This window comes from Scatophagus argus, chromosome 12 (assembly GCF_020382885.2).
Source record: "Scatophagus argus isolate fScaArg1 chromosome 12, fScaArg1.pri, whole genome shotgun sequence".
In the NCBI taxonomy this organism is placed as follows: domain Eukaryota; kingdom Metazoa; phylum Chordata; class Actinopteri; family Scatophagidae; genus Scatophagus; species Scatophagus argus.
This window is the reverse complement of record NC_058504.1, coordinates 17,936,804-17,952,631: the sequence shown is the minus strand read 5'-3', so window position 1 is coordinate 17,952,631 and position 15,828 is coordinate 17,936,804. Positions and strand designations below refer to the sequence as shown.

The 15,828-nt window shown below is 43.3% G+C and overlaps 1 protein-coding gene across 1 annotated transcript in view; it reads right to left on the bottom strand.

Moving 5' to 3' along the window:
- Positions 1–15,828, bottom strand: part of efnb1 (ephrin-B1) — a 57,386-nt gene that overhangs the window by 24,828 nt on the left and 16,730 nt on the right. Inside the window, exon 2 of the mRNA XM_046405614.1 lies at positions 8,053–8,330. Within this exon, the coding sequence (XP_046261570.1) occupies positions 8,053–8,330 (278 nt within the window). The remainder of the gene's footprint in view (positions 1–8,052; positions 8,331–15,828) is intronic.

The window sequence follows — 15,828 nt, the reverse complement described above, 5'->3', positions numbered from 1 at the left end:
TGTTGTTGGCAAAGCAGAGGGCAAACAACCTCAGACATCTCAGACGGAAAGGGAAATATGCATTTCTGAGTGTTTTAGATTATGGGCTATCATTGTTCTGTGCTGTGCTTATGTTTTTTTTATACAGCATACACCATTGTCCGATACAATTTGCCTCATGGACAATGATGCTCATATTCTCGTGTCCCACATTTACTTTTTCCTAATCACCATGGACTCTACTCCAAACGTGCATCTTTCCAGCGGTCTTAAGATGTCTCCTCTCCTTTTGCCTGAAGCTATTTTAGTGTTGCAAAAACCACAGTGATGGCTTCTGCATGGCGGATGGAATTAAAGAAAACCGGGAATCTACTTTCAACAACTGAAAATCACTCACAGAGAAAGGAGCCCGTCTGCAATTGAGTTTGTGTTAGCTGAGAGGATGAAAATGAAAACAGAAATCAACAGTGTTGTTGTTTCGCAGAGTTAGCTCTGTGGTCTCTCGTGGTCTGTGTGTTGAAAGGAGATCTAAGCTATCAGTTAACAAAAATGACTTGAACACAGACTTCCCACAGTACCTACACACACACACACACACACACACACACACACACAGGCATATCTTCCAAGCGTGAGAGCAGAATAATGGAAGGAGAAAGGGATGGTTGGAGGAGTGGAAGCAAGAGATGACATACGGTAGTAGGAGAGAGAGAGAGAGAACTTGCACACAGGATAAAATATTCTAATAAGATAAGCATGGAGAACAGCCGAGGAGGGATGAGTGTCTGCATTTGAAGATGCACGGAGCAGACTAATTGAGATGAATACATGAATATATCAGCCTCATCTAGCTGCGATGGGTTCAGCCGTAACCAATGGTTACCATTCACTTGTAAAGCCACGTGAGCGGTCTCCCTCTAAAAAAAAGAAGTCCTCATGCAACCCTCCTTCCTACCCCACCCCAACCCCTCCCGTCACTCTAAACAAACTCCTCTGTAATAAACGAAAGGCAATAACCAGCGACAATAACGCTGTGCCTGCTAACCCTCTCTGAATGAAATATCCAAAGGAGAAGTAGCAGAGGCAGCCTGGATAGATTTGCAAAGCAAGCAGAAAGTCATATATTACACTCTACACTCTAATAAACACTAGGCTATATGCACCCAGGGGAGGTTTGGGTAGGTGGGTGGGAAAGGTGGGGGTTAAATCTCCTTATCCCAGGCCATGCTGCTGCACTGGTGCTAACCTGACCTGTTAGCAGGGTTTACTTTGAAAATCAAATCCGTTTAGTCTTACTGCTTAAAACTGTAATCACTGTAACATCACTGACAGTCACTCAAAGTCAGTCCACGAGTGATTTCCTACATGAATCCAGCTCTTAAAGCACTTTGCAATTCATGGTAATTTGGTAAATTTGGTAAATTATCATGACATAAAATGGAAGTAAATGATTCATAACATAGCATTTAAACAATTTAAAAGGTATCAAGGAATATAAAATTGTACATTTTGTCAACCAACTGTTGAGCTTACATGGTTTTTTTTTAACCCAAAATATATACCGTAACAATACAGAAATGTTTTCCAAAAATACAAATCATTACTTCAGATTCTGGAAGTTATTCTTAATGTCTACGATCTGTTAAATGTGCAATAAAACAGTACGTCCTTTGTTCTTTTCTTCTCACAAGTATGTGGGAGAGTCCATGGTGTCTTTTGCTTGTAATTAAAATATTTCAGCGGCATTTCACCGAGGGAGGTTACCAGATGTTAACATTTAGTGTTCTCAACAAAGATTCATTTAATTTGCGAGTTAGAAATGTGTGAGCTATTTGCATCTCTCTAATGTGACAATCAAAATGCCTTTGTCTTTTTCAAATGCGCTGCTGACACACATGCAACAGCCTTTTTTTTTCCCAAGCGGCTGTGATTTGATTATGGTAATTTTATGTTAACTCTAAAAGATGACATTTAACACTTTTTTATAATCAGATTACTGTTATTGTGCTGCGACAAATCAAGTTATGAGCCTGCCAGTGTTTATTTTTATTTGACTGTGTACAAGCCCTCATTTGTATGTTTGTGTGATCATGTTCCTCCTCTCGCTTGCCTTATTACTGAGTACCTGCGTAGGAGTGTGCATGTGCAGAGATGTCACATAGGTTCTTGTGATCTTCTGCAGCCGGGCCAGGGATTTCAACCTTGACCTTCAACTTTACCAAGGGCAAGAATGTGACGCAAAACAAGATGCTCGCATATTGCCAAATGGAGAAAGATTCCTTGGTTGGGGGGGGGGGGTTGCACGGGAGGAGTGCATAGTGTGTAGGATGTTGAGCAAAAAATAACAGTGATAGAGAAGAGCCCACGCAAAAGAATATGGATGATATGCAACATGCCTCCTGACCTTAATCCTTTCAGGTGTGAGATCATTCCACAGTGTCACATGCAGTCGGTCAGCTATATTACTCACTGTTTTCCAAAGGCTGGGTCAGCGTCCGTGTTGAAAAGAGTCATGAAATAAATAGAGTTTCTCCATGCCTAATCTATCCTCAAATAATACAGTACTTATCAGTCACTCTGTTTATCCAGGCTTAAAAAAAACTGAAGAAGTTGGGCTGGATTTACCTGCAAAGTCAAAGAAGCTAAGTGACAGGAATGAGGACATGTTTTCTGTTTGCTGCGAGCGGGCATTATGTATTTTACTGAGGCAATCTTCTGGAGGTGAGATAGCGTGTGCTCCACTGCGGCAGTATTCTGGTGGGGAAGTCGGTGTGTGTAAGGGTCCACGATGGTACACCGAGATGGAGAGTGACAGCTGTCAGGAGGGATCAGGCTTACCCTGCCCACTACACAGGAAATCAAGCGAGAAGAGGAGTGTATGAGGACAGGCTGCCTCTGTTTACTGCCTCATGGCCTCACCCTTATATAGAACAGACACTCACCGGCCCAGCTAACCGCTGAAAACATATCACTGAGCAGTCATGGTACATTATTTCAATGACGAGCCAATAGGAGAGAAAATGGAGATACTTTTTTTTTCGGCTCCACTGGGGACATATAAAGGCTGTCTGTATATTTATGTGTGAGCAAATGTATGTCTGTCCTCTTTTTCTCTTTCCTGCTCTGTTGCTTATTTTCTCCATTTTATTCCCTTCGCCTTAAAAGCCTCCTGTCTAAAATCACTTCTCTCCTGTCTCTAACCTCTAAACACAGTGTGGCCATTTTCCTCACAAACAGCTCATTCCATATCCTGTGTTTAGACAACGCAATGAAATACAACTGGTTTGTCCGCCGCTCATACACCAGGTGGGCGGGAAGGTGCATGTGTATATATGTGTGTTTGTGTGTACATTGGGGGTGGGGGTGCTGATGGACAGCACAGGCTGGTCCTGGTCTGGGGTTTAGATCAGTGCAGGGTTATCATTGCTGACCCTCTGCTGTGTTTCCGTGACCCCTGGACCCTTAACCCCCCATGACTCAGAGCTGGGCTCAGATAGACGGGAGCAATTGGACGGGATCCCCTGCGGTGCCGTCAGGGCACGACACACGCACGCATACACACACACAAACAAATACACACATGCGCACTCACACACACCATTTGTTGTTTCCTTTACTCCACACCTTTTGTTGCTTATTCTACCCCATGGAAGGAGCAGAAGTGGGGGTGGGGTGGAGATGATCAAGGAAAAGACAAACGGAGCCACGGAGTCAGAGTGGAGACCAGGGGTGGACAAGAAAAAGACTGCTGGAAGATTCAGTGGAATGTCCACTCCCTGTGCATCTTCGTCTCGTGTTTGCCACGTTTGACCGTTAATCAGGCCAGATAAGCCGGGTCTTTATAGGCCGAGCAGATTTACGCCACTCTGCTGGCCTGCTGGACTCCATTCCCAGCAGAGACGATGGGATAACGTACTCACATCTTCTAGCCGTGGATAAGCTGTCCTAAAGGGGCCTCAAAACACACACACACACAGAGGACACTACTGTACAGGAAAAGCAGTTAAAGTGTATGGTGCAGGTGTTCACCATCATCTTTTACTCTCTTAAAAAAACACACACACATATAACACACATGCAGCAGCCACGCACGGCCATTATCTTAGTGATAGATGAAGTGTGTCATGGTGTACGCACAGGCTGCAGTGGAATAAATAAGGCAAGCTCTTCCTGTTGCAAAGAACAACAACATTAACATAATACAAAAGACAAATACCACATCCGATTACTGCTGACGCGAAAACGTTACGGTATATGAGCCTAATGATGATCCACCAACAGGCTGGATCCTGCAGCCTCCCTGGTGAAGGATTTACAGGAGGCTTTAGTTATGAGTTCACAGCCTGAAACACTATGGAGCAAGAGTTAAGCATTCTTAACACTTGCATAATACACACATCAGCAAGAATGTTGCTATACAAACACAAGAGAATGTTGTACCAACCTAAAGCAAAGTTGATGTTTTCTCTTTGATGTTGGATCATACTACAGTCAAGATGCAAGCCCACGCACATGTCACTAATAGAGTTAGTTAAAATATTTATGATGTAATCAGGAGACAATATGTACTGCAGCCCCGCTAACAGCCGGCTAGGAAAACTTTGAGCAGATGCCGAAAATGCCCAAGGTGTTTTCTAAAGACATGTGGGTGTAATAAAGCTCAAAGAAATATTCCTCAAAGCTCACATGATATGTTGCCACAGCAGCCCCCCACCCCACCAAAATTGTCGCTTGATAACATCATAAGCCTCACGCTTCCCCGCATTCTGGCTTTGAGGGAGAGTTCACAAATATCGATTGAACCGCTACAGATCAAAAGCAAAACATAAGTGAGATTTAATTTAGCGAGGACTATTCCTTCAGGGGGAGGTGATATAAAGAAAGATTTTTTTTTTAACCATAAGAATAAAACATGGTTGGGTTTATTTTCTTAACATAGTGGAAATGTTATTTCATATCTTCTGAATTTTTAAAAGATATTTGGATAAATTGTTCAAATAAGCTTGGTATACATATTTTATAGAACTTTTATGTAAGGAGACAGTTGATGATAAATGTAAAATGGTATGCTTGTGTTAAAGGTTAGTTTATCAAAGCAGATCCTATTATGCTTTCTCTTAAAAATACATTTTTCATAAGGGATGATCAGAGGTATTTCCTATGGCAAGCAGAGCCTCTAATGACTGTGCCAGAAGTTCTTTGGCACAAGGCAGCATTTTGCGTTTTAGCTTAGACTTTGCATCTCTAATGTCACGACAATCTCTGATCATTTCATTGATTCAGTGTGGAGTCAATTACAGTTGTGGCAGCCCCCAACTGAGTATCCTCAGCCCACAACACATGGTATGATTTTGGAAAACTGTTCAAGTCATTCCAAGAAATGTAGGAAATGACTAACTAAAGTAAATTTTAAAAAAAAGAGATAAGGCTTAAGTAACATCTAATGTCTCGCGTATTACATCATTTTTATTAATCAACAAATCGTAACGATAGAAGACACAAACCAACCGCACATTTGTCTGTGGTGAAATCTTTTTCCCTCTCATGTCTGTGGAACCTCCAAGCCCATTTGGTCGTTCTGAAGACATAAATCTTTAAAAACAGCTGAGAACTGTAGGTTTTGCATTTACAGGGGACCACTTTCAGCTGTAGATTAAAATTAAAATACATTTGGTGCTTGTCGGTGAGTATTTACAATACCAGTGCAGTGTATGTGGGACTGATTCAAAATAAACTACGGTGTCCATGTTGATCATATTCAAGGAACACGTAACTTATTGCTTATGTAACTCATTCTAAGTACCAGCTTTATCAGGCTCTGGCTGCTCAGGCAATGCATGTAAGTAGGATAAATTTGTTGTTGTTTTTGCTCTTTTCATGGGATTTGGAAAAACGACTCTGTCCTGAGAGTTTCGTAGGGTGGCAAAATGCCAGCATGTAATTAATGGCGGCTCCTGCGACCATCAGCTGAGGCTGTAATGATCAAATTATTTTATATATTATGAATGCATCATTTCACAGGGTGTCCTCAGGGTGGCTATATAATTTGTGCGATATTTAATAAAAAATACTTGTTGAGAGCATTTCCTTGGTGACCTTCCAGAATGCGTGACAGTTATAAAGTTCAGTTCCTAGAATTTACTTCTTAAATGTGACTCACTTGTGAAATTCTCGTTGTCACTTCGACAGTTTCGTTTTCTCTGTATTGTGATATGCAGCAACACGCTATCAATAGAGCTTCTTGAAAGAAGCAGATGAATCTACAGACCCATCAGGGTATGTGAGAGCTAAACTTTTAACACTTTCCCATGCATTGTAAAAACCTGACGAAAACTAAAACAAATATTATCTTATTTCCCCTTAAGGTGTTCTTTGAAAGAGCCATACATGAACAGGTTCTGCTGCTCTGATGGAATATAAACACTTACAAGTCTCAGGTAAGACCTACCATCCTTCCAAGCTCACACCAATATAAAATGCCACATACATTCTGATGAACTCCGTCTTGTCATGCTTAAATGTGACTTTACTGTCCTTTTAAATTGCTCTGATGACGAAGAGATTGGATCTCAGGTGACTGCTGAAGACAAGATAAGCTTTAGGAGGAGAGCAAAAGTACACTGAGGGAAAGGTGAGTTACCAAGAAGCATTCAGGCAGTGCACCACCACACCTTTGAACCCTGCTCGTCATACTTAGATCACTCAAATAAAGTAGGGCAGTAAAGATTAGCCGCCTGTTTTGTTTCTGTTTTAAACATTTGTGATTTTGAATTGGAGGGTTTCGGTGAGGGGCCATACCAAACCACATCTGATGCCTCTGAGGCAACAGCCCAGAGGAGACTTAACACTAGTTTGCAGTAAATTGCTGCATTATGCTGATTATATCCTCTAAATACGTCAAAACTCCACTTCACATCTAGCTTCTTGTTTTAGGCGTGAGCTGTACCTCCTAATTTTAACTGAGTCACATTCAACATACATTTATTAACAGGGTTTAATATATGTGTGACACTATGAAGGGTTTTGAAAATTCATCTAATGAACATAAACTACACATGCTGAACTTTTCCACACACAGTGCAGCCTACACCAAAGTCGTGAGGAAAAACCAGCAGGAGGCTCTCAGCTCCAAACGACTCCAAAAGCTGGTGAACAAAGTGTTGCACAATGCTTTTTTTTTTTTTTTTTTTTTTTTGGCGAGGGGACATATTCACTAAATATAGCTACGCCACAAAGCAAAAGTATTTGATTAGAAGTAGAACTAGATGATGCTACATTCAAAATGACTGTAAAAAATAAAATAACAAATAAATTATATAATTATTATATACAAAATAATTATTGCCAAAATACAGTACACATGTAGTAAAGTAATCATTATGTATACTGGTCTCCTTCAAATTTTATCCATTATTTTCTTCGAACTTCCTGGGAATTTTCCACAAAATAATTGTATCGTTTGGTACAATTTATAAGGAAAATTGTAATATTCTTGCAAAAATATTTATTTAACATTAATTCTCTATTTTCTGGAAAATTACTATTCGTTATTAGAAATTTAAGTCTGTACTCGTGTTGAACTGCTACAATTTTCACGTTTGTTTGTCCAGCTGACCCGATGGGGACTGTATTTTAGGTTTTACTGTTTTTCATAAAATCAGTACAGTGTACTTTTCAAAGAACCTCTTAGAGATTATTAGGAAATTATTAGGAAATTGAATTTCTATAAAAAGTGAAATTGCAAACACCTCAGGTTTGTATTTGAGCAAAGTAGTTCTTGAGGACATGTCAGAAAAGATTGTAGGTTAGCATCCTGAACTGACAGCCAACTCAGCCTCCCTGAACGACAGTCACCACTGTGCCATAAGTAAAGCGAGTCACCTCCAGTTGTTGCTGTGGAGCTGCTGCAGGAGCCATTAAAAAACAGTTTTACTAGGAAAGTCCCAAGTGTGACTGTGTGTAATGAGTGTAAAGCAGAGATTATTACTCAGATTGTTCAGTCAGGCGTCTCTGATTACATGACGGTTATAAAGCTAAATATCAACAATAAATCTAATTTTATGACAGACTTACAGGTGATGTAGTAGTTTACGTTCCTCTTGAACTCCAGGCCCATGTAGTTGGGGCTGAACTCCTGGAATTTGATGGTGAACTTGATGTCTTTCTCCGGTTTGTTACAGTTGACCAGAACGTTAGGATCAAGGACTGTGCTGCAGCTCTCTGCCTGCTCCCTCTTCACCAGATACAGCTTGTAGTACTCATAGTCTCTGCCTTGGTCCGCTTTGGGACAGATGATGTCCAGCTTGTCCCCGATGTCTGGATAGATCACCAGTCCCTTTCCAGCCAGAAACCTGGTTACGTGAAAAGAAAAAGAAGACGAATTGTTATTTGCGTGTAGTAAAGGAAGTCTAGAAAGGCAGCCACATAATTCAGCAACAATTTATACAGTCTTAATACTTTGAGCTACAGGAGTTATGGGTTTAAATTTGTCTGGCACAGGCTTTTAGGCACAGCGTAGATAATTTGGCCCCACAAAAACATTACATGTAGCAGCTTGACATTGCTCAGCATCAGTCGACAGAGAGTTTCACACTCCTTTAAAGTTTTTTCTCATACTTGGATCCAAATCAAAGCATACCGAAAGTTTACAAGAAGGGAAACAAGATGGCCAAACACAAAATGGCTGCCGCAGAAATGGTTACAGATTACATCCAAAGAATGCCATGGATTCTTTTTCATATTTTTAGAGTTCCAAGCAAGACCCGAGCTTCAACTTAATATCCGCGCTGCCTCTACTACCCCTAAGTCCCAGTTTCTGGAAGAAAACAGTGCACAGGGGTCAGCCGGGAGGTTAAGGTTTCCTGGTTCATCTTCCCTCTGCCATGATCATCTACTGGAGGATTAAGATAATCCATGTGGCCTTACTGTACCTCTCCACCTCGCTCACTGCTGCCAACTCAATCAGATCAGCGTTTGTTCTCTTTTATTCACTAAAGGTGGGGAACAGAAAAAGGAGACTCACTGTGTGTGTGTGTGTGTGTGTGTGTGTGTGTGTGCGAGGAGAGGAGGCAGGGGTACACTGAGTAGTCGCAGTGTGTTTGGGCAGTGGTGTGTATGTTTATGCATGTCTGCATGTGTGTGTATGTGAGCGAGTCGGTCAGCAAAATGGGCTGAGGTTGCGGTCTGATGGGGGGGGCGGCAGACGGACTGAATCATTGTTCTGGACTTGTTTGAGGCTTAAAATGTCAACATGGTTCAGCTCTGCTGTCCCAGTTAGCCAAGCATTAACCCAGACAGCCGGACTGACCACGGGTGTGTTTATGTACGTGTGTGTATGTGTGTGTGTGTGTTGTAGTCGCAGACAGCGAGCACAGCAGCGGGGCTATCTGCTAGATCTGCCCATGCCAGCGGATTTAAGCAGGATTTAGCTGCGCGCAATGCATTTGTTGTTCTTTCTGATCCCTCACGTTTTAACAAGACATCAGGGCCTCTGCCCCTCTCTGTCTCTCTCTTATTTTTCTCTCAGAGTGTAATCTCACCTTATCTACAGCCCCTCATTTCATCATCACACACATCATTTCACCACTAAATAACTGACTCTTCAGACAGGCCCAGGGAAGGGAGGACGGTGATGCCTCCTGAAAGAGACTGATAGAGGAGTATGTGAGTATAGGGGAGCTTATGATCACCATCCCTCCTCCTCTGATGTTAAACATTGGCAGACAGCCAGCCATTGTAAGAAACAATAGTTTAAAAAGTGCCATTTCTGAAGAAATACCCTCCATGAAAATGAACATGATTGGATTAAAGCCTTTTCAACATTCATGACCATTCTTCTTGGACAGGCACATTACCCAATAAATGACTTCATTCACTAAGGAGATAAATGCAACACGAAATTTGCAAAACGGTCAGAAAATCCTGTCCATCACCCCGCGACACACACACACACACACACACTACCCTTTTATTTGACAGAATATGATGTCATGAAAGCATGCGTGGATTTAGGACCTGTCGAGCGAGCCTTGGGAGCGGGTGAGACGTTATTTCCACGCTATTGTCTGATGCTCATTGGAGGGGGCTGGGGGTGAGAGGAGGGGTTTCAGTAATTCAAGGGCCGATAAGCGAGAGAACGCAGGGTATCCTTTGTCCTGCCTCTCCCAACAATTTGCTGGTTTTCAGCAGGAACACTCTGCATGTGCTCGTATGTGTGTGCGTGTGTGTGTGTCTGTGCACCATGCCAGGGTACACGTGCATGAGTCTATGAAGACATGGACACAATCAGTCTCTAATTGGATCTACAAGATGCATCAGTGAGGCATAAACAAGTTTCCATGGCAACATTAGGCTTTGTTGCTGACCACCCCCTCTCTCTATTCCTCCCTCGATCCCCCCAATCTCAGCCCCCTCTATTTCTGCACCCCAATCTCATTCCCTCTAGCTTTATCCTTCCCTCTCAATCACCTCCTCAACATTTCCCTCATTCTACACCCCCCACACCTCCCATCACCTCCTCCTCCTTCTCTCTCCACACACACACACAAAAAACACCTACAGAAAAACAAGTGAGAACCAGAGGGGTGAAAAAAAGGAAAACCGTGCAAACATCACAATTAGACATTGATTTGTTTCACTCAACAAGTAGGTGTTTTCTATTTTCTAGTTTCATTGTAGGGAAATCTTTGCCAACTCTTGTTTTTGTTTTTCAAACATTGTTTTAAAAATACTTAAAAGCTCAGCTCTCAAATAAAACGAGTCTCACAACCCACTTCTCAGTTTTACAACCCATTTATTCCATTATGAAAGTGAACTGCAACAATTTAGATGAATAATTAAGATTTCCAAAATCTTAATATCTTAATATCCCTGAAGGATTTAATCACAAGCCGGCCCCTGTCATTGATTCAATTTTCCGAGCAGGCCTCCTCGTTGGTGGTTAGATAGCTATCCTAAGTGAATTCTCCGCTTCTGTTTCCCAGCCTTTGTTAACTGTCTGCTATAATGAGGCTCTGGCTGCTGTGGAGGTCTGGAAGCGCCATCGCAGATGGGAAAGAAGCAACATAAAAGAAATAGGGCAGCAATTAGTGTTTAGCCCAGTTTAAAAGCCCTCCACTTGGCAAGCTGCAGCCCAGCTCCAGTCCAGGATGTGAAACTAAACTGGTGGGCTGGGACTTTGTCTCCCGTTTGTCTCTCTGTTGGCTTAATCAGCACCACTCCGGTGCTACACACAGCCACGCAATGGAGAGGAGGAGACGAGTGACTGAAGATTATTGTACTTTTGAGAAGGTCGAAAGGGAAAAAGGGGGGATAGAGAGGTTGAATTGCATCTTTCATTCATGTTGTCTGGAGACTTTATAAAACCTGTTGATGAAAGAGGTTTGAGTGCACAGAGGAAGAGCCGAACAGATACAAACGATGTTTCTGGGAAATGACCCTGAACGTGAGAGAGCCTTTATCCCCCTCATGTCAAACGAGGTGGATCTGCCTGGACCAAACAAAATAAAGAGAATCATTTTCAAAACAACCAAATGAGGTTGGTTTTGTTTCATCTGGATGGCTCCACGTTGTGCTCAACCCTGTAAAGAGCTTATACAAACAGACCTACACTGCAGCACAGCAGAGAGAGAGAACAGAAAACAAGGAAGCAAAGGAAAGGAGAGGAGAGTGGAGAACCCCCTCCTCTCTCTTTTTACATTCCACTGGTGAATATGAGCACATGATCTCACATATGCTACACACACACATGCACACACACACACACACACACCTCCCCATACGAATAGACACACACGGATGTGAGAGCACACAAAAGCACTGTGGGGTGCATCCTGGACCTTCCCAGCCCAACTTCCCAGCCACCCCTATTCAAGCACCCTGCCCTCTCCGACTTTCATATAAAACGCCGCCTACACTAAGGCCCACTCAGAGCCCCTTACAGAGCCTCCTCAAAGCAGCCCTTCCCCCAATGTTCTCCACCCCCGTCCAGTCGACTCAGGCCTCTGCCCTGAGCATAGCGCTGGCAGGCAGTCTTAGCCACTGAATGAATGGACCCGAGACACAGGAACTGTGAGAGAAAGAGACAGAAACGGCTCATATCAACAGAATGGTGTCAAATTGATTTGTTCCTCCCGAGCAGAAGCAATGAACATGCCATACATGTCAATTATCCTCAACCACATACACAATCTATATGCAATAAATCCCTACCAAGGGATAACACGGCAATAGCACAGATGTAGGCTCTACCTCTTCCTCTTTGTCTCATTTCTGCAGCTCAGCATTCAGTTTTTCCACTCTTTCTCTCTGGCCTTTAAAGCACATGAGTGCATCATTTAAAAACAAACACACATAATACACACACTCCGCACAGTCATCACTACAACAGGTACTTTATTCCCCTTGCTCTCAGTGTGGTAATTATCACGCCAGGAAAAGTGTTCCCTCACCAATTATCATTTCTCTTTTACATTATCCACAAAATCTGTGCAGCTGTTTCCCCTGCTATTATTGCAGATGACACATTCAGTGCAGTAGCTCTATTTATGGAATTTTTCAATCAATATTTCATAGGCTTACAGTTTGGAAATATTACAGTAATTTACCCACAGGACAGTGTAACCACTGTCATGTGAGTGACACAAAGCTGCATCATGCCAAGATTATTGGAGTTGAGCTCTTGTGTAATATATAGCAGCAGGGGTTTAAAGCTGATTCACTTGTTTTAATCAATCTAAGTTTTGCGTAATCACAGGGTACAAACGCAACCTGTTCTCATTCAAGTCAATCAATATTACATAATTGTCTTCTAGCAGGGACTGTTTCAGCCTTAAACCACTAGCAGATCCATCAAGATAAAGCCACATGTTCACTCTGTCTCACAATGGAAACATTCAAACAGCAGCCTCTGAAATGGCTTCCCCTCTTGATGTGTGGTTGAGCTCCACCAAGCGCTGTTGACACAATGTGATCATTTCATACTGGGGAGAAAGGGACGTATCATCAAACTGTCAGTGTGTTTGTACAGCTCCAGAAAAATTTGCCACATCTGTAGTACTGTCAGATCACGTGAACTGTCGGTTATCTGACTAGCGGGTCTGAAACCAGCTTTAGCCGTCTCCCTCTAGCATTTGAAGTGACTTCACGGGAAGGTGCATCGGTCGTAGATTCATGCTCGTAGCCAGCGGCTCAACCTGAGTGCTTGTATACATAGCTGACTTCTGTCAGGCCGTCGCAGGGGAAGATGTTCTTAGGGAGGCCTGACTGTAAACACACACACACATAAACACACGCCCCGCAGTGTACACACACCGGTTTCCTCACATGTCAAACATGGTAAACAAGTCGTCTCAATGCTGATGCAGGCCACACACACACACACACACACACACACATAGCAGAGGTACATGAACAAACACAAGGATCCTGAAATTAAGCAAAACAAGGCCCATCTGGCTCCAGAATTGTTTAGCAAAGCAGGAAGACCCCTATTTGACCCTTATTATAGAAAAGCAGGACAAACTCGCCAACGGGTAGTGGTATTGAATGAAGTATAAACTCAATCCAAGTTGCATTTAAACTCCAGACTTGGCCACAGTGACTTGCTGGTGAGCAGAAAGCTCTGTATTTTCCCTCTGTGCTGTCCCCATTAGAGAGACATAAATGAAGATGTCAGAGGCAAAAAAGGCAGACAGAATATCCTGAATTCCACCCCGCAGAGAACTGCTTTTGTACGTGTGAACACAGACACCCTCTCTCTCTCACAGACACAGACAAACACACACTAGCTTCAGTTAGCTCAGTCAACAGGCTGGCATGCAGAGCAAATCAGATTCAGCGTGACTCATAACAGTTGCTCTCAAGCGAGTTATAACACACACACATATACACACACACACAAGCGTGGCTGACACACACCTCTCACGTTCAATAAACAAGTTCAGTATGCTTGCCCTCCATCACTGTCACATGAGGGGCTAGCATCACACCATCGGCGGCCGTAATGAGTTAACAAGATGACACCCAGATGGCCTTGCCACAAGGAGGACAGAAGTGGACGTTGTTAGTAGAAAAACAGGCTGAAGAGCACTGTTGAGCGAGAGGAGTGTCAGAAGTCATTATGGGGGAGAAAGAGCATAATCTGTTTCTTCTTATGGCCTCTGTGGTTTCTGTCAATGCCGAGCCCATCCCTCTCTAAGAGTAGGGGAGTTAAGCGAGAATGGGTGTATGCGGTTGTGATTGAACGTCATCCATGGTATCACTGACAGCAAGAGAAGTCCCAGACTGTTGCACTCTGCGTCTCCACTTATTCATCCCGGAGCCCAGGGACTGAGCTCTTCCAGCTGGTGGGAAGAGAAGAGAAGAGAAGAGAAGAGAAGAGAAGAGAAGAGAAGAGAAGAGAAGAGAAGAGAAGAGAAGAGAAGAGAAGAGAAGAGGATATCTGGCTCGACGAGAGAGCTTGGGTCAGTTTCAGCCCGAGTTTAGCCCTCATTCTGGGGTTGTTCTGTGACCCAAACACACACAAGCCTCCTTCCTCCTCCCCTGGTTCCTTCCCTGGCCACGACACAGCACACACACACACACACACACACACACACACACACACACACACACACACACACAGCCAGCTGCCTCCCATCACTGAGGAGCAGCCACAGATGGGCTCTGCATGCTCCGTAAAGATCTCTCCACAGGCCCAGTCTACAGTTGCTGCCAAAGCCGCCTGGCCCGAACCCACTGTATGTGTGAGCGTGTTTGTGCGACTGTGTGTGCAGCTATACGTGTGTTCATACATGCCTGAGTGGGTGACTGTGTGTGTGTTAGTGTGCCAGACACCCTGAACGTGCCAGAGCAGAGTTTGTGTTTGCGTGTGTGTGTGTGTGTGTGTGTGTGTGTGTGTGTGTGTGTGTGTGAGTGGTGGGGAGGCTGGACAGTCGTTAAGAGAGAAATCCCTCAGGACTAAGAGCTGCAGAGCAGAGAGTCAAGAGCTGGACCAAGATGCAAGGTTGTAATCAGTGCAGAGCAGAGCAGGAGGGGAGAAAGCAGGAGACCCTCCCAGACAAACAATGGCATCTCTCACACTCACCCAATTGTGTTCCACTCCCACTTGGGGCAGCGAAGGAGAAACTACACAGAAAAAGGAATCAAAAGCACTATCAAACTCATGCAGCTTGCCCAGGTTGCTAACCAGCAGCCATTCTCTGTGCTGTATCTCTGAAACCATCAACAGCCCCTTAACATTGTGTATTAATAAACACAAAACCATGCCTGCACAAACACACACACACAGACGCAGTCCTGTTTCCATCGCTTCTGGAGACGCTGCATACATTTATATTCATTTCCTGGAGGCTTAACCACCACCTAACCATATCAATAAACATTACTTGCCTAATCCTAAGCCTGACCTTAACCCAACCCTAACCTCAACCTAACCTTAAAGCAAGTCGTCACCCTAATATTGAATGATTTATGTTGTGGGAACTTGCATTTTGTCCCCATAAGTAAGGCAGGTCCTCCCAATGCGACTTTTTTGTCCCCACAACTACTTTAATATGCATCCTCCATATTATAAACAAGTTATTTATATTGTGTTTGGATTAGATAGAGCTAGCCACAGTTAAAGTCAATTTTTAACAACTGCCCTCCTGTCTCAGCGTGGTTAAAAATTACTCAAGGGATCACAGTTTTAGGCTTAGTAATGAAGCAAAGTGAAACGCTGAGTCAGGCTATGGTTTGTAGCTAAAGTTAGTAACTTATGCTCTCTGAATGAGAAGGTTCTCGGCACATCGGGGAGTAAGGAGATGTAGTTAGCTTACTCAGCAGCATTTTGGCACAGAGACGTCTGGG